Source organism: Pelophylax lessonae (assembly GCF_965119305.1).
Source record: "Pelophylax lessonae genome assembly, chromosome: 8".
Taxonomy (NCBI): Eukaryota; Metazoa; Chordata; class Amphibia; order Anura; family Ranidae; genus Pelophylax; species Pelophylax lessonae.
In genome coordinates this window covers 191,397,120-191,411,713 of record NC_138775.1, presented here as the reverse complement: position 1 = coordinate 191,411,713, position 14,594 = coordinate 191,397,120, and the positions used below count along the sequence as shown (strand labels likewise).

The window sequence follows — 14,594 nt, the reverse complement described above, 5'->3', positions numbered from 1 at the left end:
TGAGGGGGGAGCAATTCGCAGTAGATGGAGGCTGAGCATCTACTCAGTTCTGGTGGCATGCAATGGGACTTTTGAGCATTGTACAAGGACAAAGCAAGAAGCCCCTCTTAAAGAACAGGAATCCACTATAACCATCCTGAATTAGCCTGAAGCTGGACAAGGACATCATGCACTGTGCCATCAAGGCATGGCGAGTAACTACGGCATCTGTACAGAGGTTAAAGTATACTGTAGGTTGCAATACACCAGTGTATATGCTCCAGTGAAATTTCAGTAAGTAGATGCAGGATTGGGGCAGATAAGGGGAAGCAAGATGAATCGGTTGACTGGCAGAAAAGGGTGCTGATAGGCATTCACATAATGGTGGAGGAATCCATATTAGGCATACTTTGATCAAATTTGCATTGTTGTTGACTTCTAACCTTTTAGAGCAAGTTCCCCCTAGATTTTTGGAAGACCTGTTCAGGCCTGGTAAGACAGCTTTGTCAAATGATCACTGGGTTATAGTGAGCACAAACCTGGAACCTAGATACTTAACAGCAACAGCAGAAGTTTCATAGTTCTGTGCCAAGATGTGGTTGTAGATCTGTTTTGCTGATATGAACACTCAAATGATCAAAAAAGTCATTTTTTAAAACGACTTAAAAAAATAAAAAGCTCCATAATCTAATGTAATAAAATACTTTTATATTTTAATATGAAAAACCCATTATAATATACATTTGTGCACAATACGCCTTTCATTTGAGATTGAGAATATGTTTGAAAATATGTGAAAAATCTCATAGCACAAGCATTAAAATTAGCCAAGGCTGAATAATCTACATTTTAATAAGTTAAAAATAAACCAAAGATTATATAAACCATGAACTCTGAAAATAGGTTAAAAAGTTAATATATTTGAGCATATGTAACAGTTTACTTGTATATAAAAATATTTCATACAAAAAGAACACTGGATGCACAAGCAGACATTTTTGGTATTTGGTTGGCTTCGGCCATTCGGTTTGAATTTATATGTTGCTTTAAAAAAAAAAAAAAGTCGGGGGGCAGGATTCCTAAAATAAATACAGAAGACTTTCACTTTACAAGGAATATGGCAGCAGATAAATAAAGGACAATGAGGTGAACCAGGTTACCTGATTATTGATCTATAACAGTTATTAAATATCATGCTACTAAGATGACTACATCTGTTTAACAGGCATCAGTTATTTACAGTCAGTGGAGAGACATTTTGTCTGATTAATCAATGTTTTTGAGGATGAGTGTACCTAGATGCGTTAAAAGCTGCCAGAAATCAGTTTCCTCCAGGTTGCCGGCTTCAGTGAATATGCTAAATCAGCATTTCGCAAGTGGGGTATGCGGAATACAAGTGGTACATGTCTTTATGTCATACTTTATATCGTCATGTTATTGCTAACAGAGCTCGAATTAAACTGAAAAGGGCATATTTATAAAGCCGTGAATGTGACTTCATTAAATATTCACTGATGGTGAATCAATTACTGCCATTTAAAACACATGTGCCAAGAATTATTACCTGCAGTCAATGCTTGGTGAATGTCAGATCCATTGCTTTATAAACAAACATATTCATTTTATTGACAGCTGCATTGAACAAAAGGGAGCTTGCGCTTAGTAAACTTAAGCTGCTGGCCATTTTCAAGAGTTGGCACTGGTTCTGTGAGCAGACAGGCAAAGTAGGGATTCAATGATGAGAAGCAAGGGTAAAACGATTTTTACATCTATACAGACAGGATTGTATTATTAAGCCACAAATATTCTGAAAAATGAACATAAAAACTTCTAGATGTGAAAGCTTTGAGTAAGGAGCACAGTGTTTTTAAGTGAAAGACCTGAGAACAGCAAAAACGCTGAGCTATTTGACACTTACATACATGTACTGGGGAATGTTATAAAAATCATTAATTTTTCATGGGATGATAGCGATATCCATTAAACCACTATTCAAAATCTGCTGAAATTAATGAATTCAAAGAGAGGTAATACATAGAAAGACTATTGTCATCATAAAATGAATTTGTGCAATGATTATGTAACAGGTTACAGAAACTCTATAAGCCTTCGGCGCTGGACTAAGAATTTCCAGAATCCTCTGAATGATACTGGACTCACATGGTTTTTCGGTAAGGGAAAGAACTATGTATAAAATGAAGTAAATTACAACAACCAAGGAAGGAGCAATGATTACAGCGGTTACAATTTTTCTGTAGTCATGCTGACAGTAGATTGAGATGGGAGACTGTGCACCACTTCTTTGTCCATGTTTCCGCATAATAGCTGGAAGCCTAGTACACGCTACTAGTTTTCTTTTTGATAAACCTTATCTGGGCATGCCTCTTCAACAGAAGCTGGCCAAATGACCAGCTTCTGCCGGACCGGCTGCAGTACACACAGGCCGAATGTCGTCTAGTTTCTAATAAACCAGCCAATGCCTCCCGACTCGGCTCATGTGTACTAGGCTTAAGAGATGTCAGCTAGATATATGTAGTCAGTTTATTACCCACTGAAAGGATATCTCCACTAAGTGTATTTCAAAGTATTATAATGCCCACCTCCAGCATACAAGTGCACCAATTTTAAAACCCATCCTGTATGTTGTCAGGACCTGTTTGCAGTAGGTGTCAGCCCACCCACAGAAGGTGGGATTCATATTGGGACTGGAGGTGGTGCTGTGCATTACAATGACTCCAACAACCTGCGCTCAGTAGGGTTCTCTTTGAGTAGCATTTGTAAAAAATAAAGTTTTAAGTGCATCATCTTTGAAAAAATAACATTAAAGTGACAACATGTAAAATGGCAATGGATGACAAAACAGATGTAAAATATACAGTTATGATAAACAAATGTACCCCAGGGGGGCTTTATACATTATTTATACAGAAGCTCATTTTTTAATTGCACAGATTACATGCTTTCCTTCAGCAAGTTCAAATGTTTTTTTTTTGCTGCTGTCATAAGAATGCATTTTTTTTTTTTACCTACTTAACAAAATTTACATTAGAAAACAGTTTGTTCCATACACGAATACTGTTTCTTGGTATAAATAAGCATTTCACTTTTCAAAATAATATAAAATTTCACTAAGTGCACCTTATAAACCGCTTCTATTAAGGGGAATGCATACACAAATAGACAATCTGATGTAGAAAAGCATAAAGCAAGGCCTAAAAGGGATACTTCAGTGTTTTGTTCTTCCAGTTAAAAGTTTCTTTAAAAAAAAAAAACATGTATTCACAAAATGGCACATGAAGGTCCCTCCTGGGCGGAGGAAGTATATGCTGCAGTTTTATGCTACACAAAGTGGGCCTCTCTGTGTTCTAACTCTTGAACACGCTTTGGCCGAAGTCTTGGAAAAGCTGGCTTCACATCGGATGGTGAATTCTCCTCAGAAACAGTTTTTTGTGAGGTTTTGCCTTGTCCATGTGTTTCAGATACCAGATCTGAGTCTACAACTAGATTCACATTATTGTTGTTGTGCTGATACTGAACTTTGCTGCCACTTGCGGATGTGGCATCAGTTTGAGAAGTCTCTTCGCCTGGCTTTGTTTTTTGGGAAGGCGGTTCATAAAAAGTTCCTGGTTGCAAAGTTCTTGGGGCTCTAAAAGCAGAAAGTGGGTTAGGTTCGGTTGAGTTGCTGTCAGTAGTGACTGGTTTGAGCTGGCTTGCGGATGGTAGTTTTGGCAGAGCTGTATTTAATAATGACAAGGTGGTGGGACTTCCATCGTGGGCTCTTATTTCTTGTGGAACATTCGTCATAATCATTGCAGTCCTGGGCGTGATATCATACTGTTTGTACTGCTTATCCCATGCTTTACGATAACTTTGGGAGTCATAACAAGAAGCTCTGTGGCAAGAATTCATGGTGGATGGAGGTTTAGTCTCAGAAACCTCTTCAATAATGGGACTCTTGCCAAACTTATCCGAGGTGGCCACATCCACATTCTTAGAATTCTTCTCGTTCAGCATAGAAGGAGGAAGAAGCCGATCCATGGGCAAACTTACAGGTCGAATCATTGTCTTGACTCGAGGAGCCCTCAGCTGAACTTTAGATATTTGTCTATAGGATTTTGCAGGTAAAGAATTGTTTGCCTTGTCTTCTGTATTATTTCTTACCACACCTTCAGAAACAGTGTTCAGTGAGCCATCTATAAAAGAAAAGGAAACAAAAAAAACAGATTAGATCGTTTGTTCAAGCTGTACCTTAAGAACAGTGTTCAAAAAGTGCACTTGCTAAATTAATTCCTCAACTTTCCTAGCAAATTGTAACATTAATAAGCATAACAGTCAGCAGCTTGTGCGCCCTCACATAATTAGGTCATTTTTATTAAAATGAAACTTCAGCCAAAGAACATTTTTGGAGTGTTTTGGGTTTTTTTCCCCCCTCTGTATCTGCCCTGTGTGGAAACCCACCTCACTTTTGGTATGGTTACAGAAGAAGGAAGCAAAAGAAAATCTTCCAAAAGTTGAACAGTGCAGCTTACAGCCCAAAAATAAGTAAAAAAAAAAAAAAAAATATTGCATGAAGTATTCAGAAAACTATATGGCTTAGCCAAAAAAAGTGAGCCAACAAGAACGATTCCTTCTGCTCATTGCGAGCAATTAACTTCCAACTGTCTTTTTTTTAATAGGTTATTACATAAAATTCTGATTAATTGCAGGGAGAAATAAGTACTACTCTTATTAGTACAATTTTAGATCACTTTGAAGACACACTGGATAGAGATTGGAAGAGTTTCTAGCACAGAATCATGTTTTTACTGTAAATATACGTTTTGATTTGACCACCACATTTTTACATTGGCATACTTTTAGTTTTTTTTTATTTTGGAATGACAAGAGGTCTAGATTTGCTACTAAAGACAGGATAGATGATCTACTACAATGACTGCCTAACTACTGTGCCTTGAAAAAGTATTCATACCCCTTGACATTTTCATCATTTTGTCATGTTACAACCAAAAATGTAAATGTATTTTATTGGAATTTTATGAAATAGACCAACACAAAGTGCACATAATTCTGAAGACGAAAGGAAATTATAGTTTTCAAAAATGTTTACAAATAAATATCTAAAAAAGTGTGGCGTGCATTTGTATTCAGCCCCCTTTACTCTGATACCCCTAACTAAAATCTAGTGGAACCAATTACCTTTAGAAGTCACCTAATTAGTAAATAGAGTCCAACTGTGTGTAATTTAATCTCAGCATAAATACAGCTATTCTGTGAAGCCTTCAGAAGTTTCTTAGAGAACCCTGGTGAACAAACAACATCATGAAGGCCAAGGAACACACCAGACAGGTCAGGATAAAGCTGATGAGAAGTTTAAAGCAGGGTTAGGTTATAAAAAAATATAACAAGCTTTGAACATCTCACGGAGCACGGTTCATCCAAAAATGGAAAGAGTATGGCACAACTGCTAACCTACTGAGACATGGCCGTCCACCTAAACGGAAAGCCCAGGCAAGAAGAGCATTAATCAGAGATGCAGCCAAGAGGCCCATGGTAATTTTGGAGGAACTGCAGAGATCCACAGCTCAGGTGAGAGCCTCTGTACACAGGACAACTATTAGATGTGCACTCCACAAATCTGGCCTTTATTGAAGAGTGGCAAGAAGAAAGTCATTGTTGAAAGAACGCCATAAGAAGTCATGTTTGCAGTTTGTTAGAAGCCATGTAGGGTACACAGCAAACATGTTGAATTAGGTGCTCTGGTTAGATGAGATCAAAATTGAACTTTTTGCACACTGCACATCATCCTGAACACACCATCCCCACTGTGAAACATGGTGATGACAGCATCATGTTGTGGGGATGCTGGTCAGAGTTGATGGGAAGATGGATGGAGCCAAATACAGAGCAATCTTAAAAGAAAACCTGTTAAAGAGTCTGTAAAAGACTTGATACTGGGGCGGAGGTTCATTTTCCAGCAGGACAACGACCCTAAACATACAACCAGAGCTACAACAGAATGGTTTAGATCAAAGCATGTTCATGTGTTGGAATGGCCCAGTCAAACTCCAGATCTAAATCAAATTTAGTATCTGTGGCAAGACTTGAAAATTGCTGTTCACAGACCCACTCCATCTAATCTGACAGAGCTTGAGCTATTTTGCAAAGAATGGGCAAAAATGTCACTCTCTAGATCTGCAAAGCTGGTAGAGATACCCAAAAAGACCTACAGCTGTAATTGCAGTGAAAGGTGGTTCTACAGACTATTGACTCAGGGGGGGCTGAATACAAATGCATGCCACACTTTTCATATATTTACTGTATTTGTAAAACATTTTGAAAACCATTTCTCATTTTTCTTCAACTTCAAAATTATGTTGCACTTTGTCTATCACATAAAATCCCAATATTATACATTTACGTTTTTGGTTGTAACATGACAAAATGTGGAAAATTTTAAGGAGGTATGAATACTTTTTAAAGGCACTGTACTTAGCAACTTCTGAGGTAAAATTTCAGCCGAGCAATGGGGTTGATTTGCTAAAGGGTAGAGCCCATTTACCTAGTAAAGTGAATGTCTGAAAATAAGGTGAACGTGTGTTCGCTTTGAAAATCCAATTATATATGTGAGTGAAAAAAAAAGAAGGAATTTTTAACTTACCGTAAAATCTATTTCTCTGATGTTTATTGATGGACACAGCTCCTGATCTTCTCAACCATTGGGTTTTACAGCCCCCTACAGGAGTAGGACACTAGGCAGAAAAGAAGTCTCTCTCTGCTATAGGTACTCAGTTTTGTTACAATGTCAGAAGAAGTACAACTCCACAGAGGGGTGGGTGCTGTGTCTGTCAATGAACATCAGAGAAATGGATTTTGTGGTAGGTCAAAAATCCCATTTTCTCTTTCGTTTATTGAGGGACACATCTCCTGATCTTCTTAATCCTTGGAACTTTCCAAAGCAGTTTTAAACATGAGGGATAGGAACAGTGAAAACAGAAATTCCCATGGCTAAACTACAGCCAACCAGGTAAACAGGAGCTCAACCAAAACAACTAAAGCCCACCTGAAAAAAAACAATACACCCTCAAAGAGGACAAGGTCCTCTAAACAGAAGCCTGTAAAACCTTGCGGCCAAAAGAAGCATCTGCAGATGCCAACACATCCACTTTATAGAACTTTGTGAAAGTGTGCAATGACGACTAGGTGGCCATCATGCAAACCTGCATCACTGACACCTGATGACGAAAGGCCCTTGCATACCCAGGAGGTATCCCTAGGCCTCAAAAAATGGCACAGGCAGAAAGGAGAGGCCCTGGCAGGCGCCCCCACCAGGTACCCCCCACAGCCGAATGCCCGGTCGCTAGCTGCATGCCCCTCGCCCCGATCACCAGCATAGCACCCTGCCCCCACCCCAGGAGTTTGACCAAACCACCCTACAGTGGATGGGGGGGGGGGGGGGGCGGGATGGCCCACAGGGACCACCAGACCAATGTGGGGGGTGCCTAACGGGTGGGAGGGAAACCCAGGGGTCTGACTGTCCCATGCAGGGGCCCACGTTCACCTCAAAACTCTCCAGGGGGAGAGGGGGAACAGTTACCATACCAGGAAGCAGGCAGGCACCGCTTCAGACAGCACCTCTTCTCCATCAAAATGGGGGGGGCTGTCAGCCAGGAGGAATGCTGCGACTCGGGCGTGAGACGTTTAACACGCAGGCCAGCCCCGTCTGGTGGGACTATGTCGCGGCCGACCTAGCGCAGAGCTGAGGTCTAAGTGCACCCACTGGCCAGACTGGGGTGACCACTGGATCTAGATTATCCAGCACGTCGCCCAGTCCGGCAGTTGATTGTAGATCTCAATGGTGAAAAACCAGGAGAAAAAAAAAATCTATTTAAAAAGAAAAAATTGCCAGGACCAGAGATCCCAACAAGGATCTAGGTCCTTAGTCCTGGCTAGGCAGAAAAAAAACTGAGTACCTATAGCAAAGAGGGAGTATACCCCCTGGGACTGCCCATAGGCATAGCCAGACTTTTTCTGCCTAGTGTCCTACTCCTGTAGAGGGCAGTATAACCCAATGGTTAAGAAGATCAGGAGTTGTGTCCGACAATAAAAAAGAGAAATGTGGATTTTTTTTGATGCTGATTGGATTTTTAAAGTGAATATGATTTCACCTTCTTCACGTTATAAAGTGAATATAAACCTTAGCATATACTATTTTAGTAAATCTACCCAAATAAATGCATAGTTTTTAACGATTCTGTTTTAAAAACCTGCAAATGTGATGAGCCAAACAAGATTTATGCTCTTACCATAAAATTAATTTCTTGGAGTCCACTAAGGGACACAGGAAGTCCTTTACCTTCAGGTTATACTGCTGCCTACCAGAAGATAAGACACTGGCAAACATAACCAGTGAAGTATGTCTTGCCAAGAAGGGAGCAAATGCATCCAACAGACCTGGCTTTAAAGACACCCTAGGATGAAGTCCCATCACAGACCTTGCTAGACTTTCCTTCCTATTCTATCCACAAGCATCCTTTGCAAAGTTGGCAAAGTACATTTGACTAAATCTATCCAGGACAAGAAGGAACACCAGAAAAACCTACATCTCATGTCCGGGAAGCCGAAGAGGAAGAATCATTCAAGGGCCAAAAACTTAGATCAGGGCAGAGAGATGCCAGATATCACAGAAACACCTCCAACATTACTGCATCTGGAGGCAAAACTGTTCAGCATGCAGTTGAGCCAGGGTATTTTTGAGGGGGGGGGGAGGGGGGTCCATCCTGTTTGTGGATGAACAGGCCTCAAAGTAGGCAGAATTTCTTTTGGGAAAGAGAACAGTAACCAGTTTGAAATACAACTCCTAAGACTAGTCAGACAATCAGACATAAGAGTTTGGAAAATAAAGCCTTGTGTCCAAAAGAGACCCCAAAAGGACAGAGGTAAGTCTGCTACTCTGTGTAGTGACACAGAAAGGGGGAAGGTAGGAAGTTGAAGAGGGAGCTGGAGATGAATGTACAGGTTGTTTTACTGAAATAACACACTCTGCACCTATATACCTAAAGGGCAAACTATCCAGAGGCCCACAAGGATTAACAAAAGCACCACAACTCTTAAATAGGAGCACATCTTCATGCTTAGAATGTTAGCAGGCTTAACCCAGATTTTGTAGGTTGCCAGAATCAAGTTTAGAAGGCTTATACATAAATACTCAAGGAATACAGCAACAAAGAAGGGAGACTTCGTAGACCTTCCTTCCTAAGCTTCATACATTGAGGCAGGTGGTTGCCCTTGCCACCAGTGACATCATTGATAAAAATATTATCAAGGGTCTATCTGATGGGAGGTCAAAGGCCATGCAGATGAGGTGCTCTCTTAGTACAATCCTTAGGCCAGCACTTTAACCAGAGTGCTCTGTGCATGTGTATTCACAAAGGTCCAATACAAGAGATGAGCCAGGATGCTTTCAGCAGGCCAACACAGTTGAAGCATAAGACAACAGCTATCTGCTACATGCATTCTCAGTGAAGGATCCACTGCCACAGGGAAGATAACTCTTAAAGGATTTTGACCACTAAGCCATGGTATGAAAAATGAAAGTCACAGCCAGAATAGGGCGAAAAGCAGGGCCTGCCAGCAAGAACTGAGTTTTAAAGGGGAATTCCAACTACTGATTAGTAGAATACTTGAATGTAGGAATGCCCTCTACTGTCCTAGTGGTTTCCCTGTTAGGGGGGCCACTGATGTAAACTGGTTTCTAAACAGGAATAGGGTCGGGCGTGTCAAGGGCATGTTGGGGTATTCCAAATCCCCATAGAGAGGGGATACTCAAATCCTCAAAGAGTAGGTGGGCAATGGGAAGGTCTTTGGAGCTGCAGGGATTCTGAAAGACCTGAGATTGAAGAAGGCTGATATTACAGTTTCAGAGTAGCATGCACTCCATCAATAAGAGATGAAGTGGTCTCCTTTAATTCTGGAGTAATAACAGAACACTGCAACTCCTTAAAGATAATTGTGTCAGGTAGAGATTGGAGTGACTCAGAACCAGAGTCAGAAAAAGTTACAGCTTCCGATGGCTCAGAAGCTGCTAGGGCCGCAGACATATTTTCAGACTCTGCAGGAAAATCACAGAAGCATGCTAATAGCGTTTAAAGCCACATCCAGCTAGGAACAGCTAGGAACTGAGTGAATGGGGCAAAAATGTCTTGCATGACTGTAGTCAAGCAGCCAACACAGCAGGGGACTCAGCCTTATCTGATGGATCGAGGGAGGACACCAATGACCAGGTGGGCCTCATCATCATAGGTTAAAAGGATTCCAGGTTGCAGATGTCTGCACCTTTAATATCACAGGAACTGTTAGTAGATTGTGAGCTGGAGCACAAGGCTGTCAACAGGACTGTTTCCCTCTGTATCTAGATGCAGACATGTTGTGACCACATAGCGGTTAATCAACTTAGGTTTAAAAGTACAAGGCAAGACCTCAGGTACTTCTAAAAACCCAGAGAGCTGGTAGAAGATGAGGATCAGATGGCTAGAGGGGACATTTCTGTTGTACCAGAACAGGGTCTGGAAAGTGCCTTACATGGAATACAGTGCTCGAAGGTCTCTTCCAGGCTAGCCCTGCAACATCCAGTTCTGCGGGGTGTGGTCACAGCATTCCAAAAGCTAGGCTGACGAAAGTTCTTGCCAGTTAGCTGCAATTGTACAGATAGGAGTGATGTAGGTACAAGCATTGCTTGAAGCAAACTGAAAAAGAATTGCGAGCAAAAAAATAGGCTAGTCTTAATAGCAGAGCAGAATGTGAAAAAAACCCTCCAAAGACATTAAAATAAAACTGAAGCACACTAGCAGCAGGAGGGGTTCTCCAGATCCTCCACCAGATCTTTTTTGTTTGCCAGTATCATTATCCTCCTGTAGGTGACGCACTGTCACCTTTCAACCCAAAGGTGAAAGACTGAAATATATAGTTTCCCCTATGTAGATATAATTTGCATGGCTTCGCCCACTATTTTAAAAATGAGACATAAGCCTCTTATTTTTTTCAGTCTGTAAGGTAATCAAGACATGCAAATACCTTCTGTTAAAGAAGGTTCTACTGTGCAATTGAACTGGGTTAGTAGCAGACTACTGGCCCCTTTTAGTCTCTTACCAACACCTATCTGGCTCTATTTGTCATGAACATATAGATTTTATAATTCTACAAAAACGGTTTGGAAACATTAACACACCAACAATATTTTACTGTATATCTAAAACTTCCTAATAAACCATTTAAAAAAAAAAAACCCCAAAAAACATATACTGTAAGCATACTGGCCCTAACTTGCTTTATATTGGTTAAAGTACTTGCTAAATATTAAAGCTCCTAACCTGAAATCCTTTTGACAGTCAGGAGTAACCCAAATAGTTTGTATGCATTTTGAGCATTAAAGTAAAAACACTCCCTATGAAAAAAAAAAAAAAAAATGCTTTAACAGCCACTGCTCATGGACGCACAGGTAGTAGTTTTTTTTTTTTTTTTAACTGCCCCTAAAGCTTATGCCTCCATACTCCTCTGAAAGTTTGTGTGTGCATGGACACATTGAACTCTCCTCCAAGTTAGCCTGAGGCAGTAAAAAAAAAAAACACCAGACGCTCCTAAAAGCAGATGTAAAAACGTCCTGTGTGCATGAGCCCTTTGATAAACCAATAAATCGGTAGGTTCAGCTCTACTTTAACCTCCATAAGATTGAATTGAGGTTTTTCAAACCACTTCATGACGAGTTCGATCAGCGATGGTATTGACTGTTTTGTCATGATGAAAGATGATCTCTCCTCAAACATTCACTTGACTTGAAACGTGTTTGTTTTTTAATAACCACTTATCGCCGGTTTATTTGACAGACTTTTAAATGACTAGTATCTAAGCAATGAAAAACTTATATTAGGTAAATATTAACAAGTGTTTAAAAAGAACAATGCTGAACTTGTTACATCATTGAAAAAAAACATTTCTGTTTTGCAACAGCATTCTTTCTAGAGTTTAGTAGATCTTTGGCTGCTTTGAACACTTTCTTCCGAGTACTCTATTTTCTAGCCTGGTGATGAGCACCTCCCATAAGATGCACGTATTTACACATAGGATTCACTGAATATCATGGTGCCAAGAGTAAGGGTGTGCTGCAACACAAAGCAGCTAATCAGGTTTAATTTTAGAGAAGACTCTTGAGGACCTATGTAATAAAACTATGTGACTCTCTTTGATTGAAAGCTAAACATGGTTTTCATTTGCACTATCTTATTATGGCCCCATTCACACCTAGCGTGGCATTAAGTGCTCCTGCATGAATTTTCGTGCAACATTCCTAGGGCAAGCCATTAACTTGAATGAGCTGCTCTATGTGCCGCAAACACAGCAAAGAAGCTCCTGTACCTTTTTGGGTTTGAAGCTTTGTTAATTTTTTATGTGAGTTTTATTGTGCAACGTCTGCTAGCCGTGTCTGGGGTGCCCATAACAATGAATGGCACCATAAGCGCAACGTGCGTTTTTCCGGGAATGCGCAATGAAACCTGGGAAACTGCCCATTTCTCTAGGCGTTAAGGAACGTGAAGGTGAATATGTGGTCTTCGTAAAGGTCTGTATCTGCTCTGCATTAACAGCTTGAAGGCAAAATCAACCCAAGTGGATATTTTAATTCCAGAAGGATGCTGATGGGATCAGTCACACACTGGCTTCCTATAATTCTAGGGAACTCCAGTGTCCTTGTTGCAATTCTGGCTTACCTCCTACCTTTAAAAACAAGGAGACTTAGATGCACTTATAATGTTGCACACTCCATGTAATGATTGCAGAAGGGGGACTAGTAGGCTAACAGGTATAATAAAAGGAAGATGACTGATTTACTAAATACTCTATATGATAAACATGACTGATGTAGTGTATTAGATTCTTTAAAGGGTCAGGCTGGTTGAAGAGAATACGGACTGTCAATAAGCATTTAGCCTTTAATATGAGTGACATGTTGCACTTTTATGCCTTTGGGCAGTGCTAATTAAAAAAAACTTTGCTGGGCACTTTTGAGTTATATGTATGACTCAATACCTCCTTGAAAACCCAAAAGGTAGTGGGGCAATTAGTCGGTGCCTATCCCCCATTTAACTAATATTTAAAGGATGTCTTTGCACAGTGTCAGTGAGTAGGCCACATCATCAAGAGGACCACCTGCCAAGTGTACACAATGGAGGAAACTAAATACAGTAGTGCTCAAGATTAGATGCAAATGAAAGACAACTTCACGCAAACATTGGTACATGTTGGTGCACATTTAAATATACAACCTCAAAAAGTGCTTCATACAGTGGAACCAACCTAAATATTATGAAGGCAAGAAAAGTGCTTAAGGTTTTCCCAGTTATTAAGTTGGCGTCTTTTTTGCAGAAACAAAAAGGCAGCTCACCTTGTTCCTCTGATCCTTGTAACACGGGACTTGCTGCCTCAGAGGAGGAATCTCGGTGCAATTCATCTTCATGGTCACACGAGTTGTGTTCTGGAAGAATTAGGTTATAAAAGTTTAGAACTCTCAATCTTTTCTAAAAAAAACTCCCCCCCCCCCCAACTTTAAATCTTCCCTCCTCTCCATCTCTCATATCCCTAAATAGCTGTCTTTTGTTTTAATTTTCTTACCTTTTTTTTTTTTTTTTTTTTTTAATGTGTTCGCGCAACCCCCCTGTGCACACCATTTGTCTAGGTGAATGATGTGCACTGTGAACCCTTTGCCTCCTGGGATATGCATCACTGTCCCTCCATTCAGTAAAGGGGGTAAAGGGGAGGGAAGGTCAAGTGGCACATCATTGGTAGGCCGGCTGACTCAGGACAGAAAAGCTGGCGCCTACTGACGACATCACACCTGAATATGGCGACGCAGGACCAAGCAGAGGCAAAAGAGAACTGGATCTCAGAGCATGAGTCAAGTGGGGATTAAACCCTTCCCACCCTATTCAAAATACAGGGGGGGGAGGGGGGTTGGTGGAGGATCCTCCTACACACCGGCTTCTGTCAGATGTGCATGCTGGAAAACAGCAACCGTCCAACTCCTGGTCATCGCTCTCAGCCAATGGCAGAGAGCGCTGATTGGAGTTTTCTGAGGGTGGGGGGCTTCCCCCTGTTAGAACACATCTGCTCGGGAAGGTGGGAGATTGATGAACTAACCTTGCATGGTTAGTATGGTGGCTCCAACCGGGGCTGACAGTCTTTTCGTTCAACCCGCTGGGTTGCTCAAAAAAAAAAAAAAAAATACCTGGCTTAGGTTTAACTTTTCAGCCACCTATCTCGGTGAAGATCTTTTTTGTTTATAACTAACAATTTTTAAAATATTAACATGAGATAAAGAAATTATTCTAAATGTGGAACATACAAGTCAGAATGTACTGCTATACACCAATAAAACAGGACATCGCGAACAACTAGATAATGTGTCAATATATTCACAAAAAAAACAAATGTAAAGATATATAGGGATACTAGCAATTGAACAGGTGTGTAACCTGTGTAATCTCAGCATGGAATCTTGAGTTCAGATTAGGTATCAAAAAGGAGGAAGAGAAAAAAGGATAAGAACAAAAAGCAGAAAGAAAAGCTAG

At 40.6% G+C, this 14,594-nt stretch overlaps 1 protein-coding gene across 2 annotated transcripts in view; it reads right to left on the bottom strand.

The window, feature by feature from the left end:
* Positions 1 to 2,679: 2,679 nt before the first annotated feature.
* The window catches only part of ARHGAP29 (Rho GTPase activating protein 29), a 241,177-nt gene continuing 229,262 nt past the window's right edge, over positions 2,680 to 14,594 (bottom strand). For both annotated transcript variants that reach the window (XM_082265500.1, XM_082265501.1), the window contains 2 exons: positions 13,412 to 13,501; positions 2,680 to 4,172 (listed from right to left, as the gene is read on the bottom strand). In XM_082265500.1, coding sequence (XP_082121626.1) covers positions 3,319 to 4,172; positions 13,412 to 13,501 — 944 coding nt within the window. In that variant the 3' untranslated portion in view covers positions 2,680 to 3,318. The remainder of the gene's footprint in view (positions 4,173 to 13,411; positions 13,502 to 14,594) is intronic.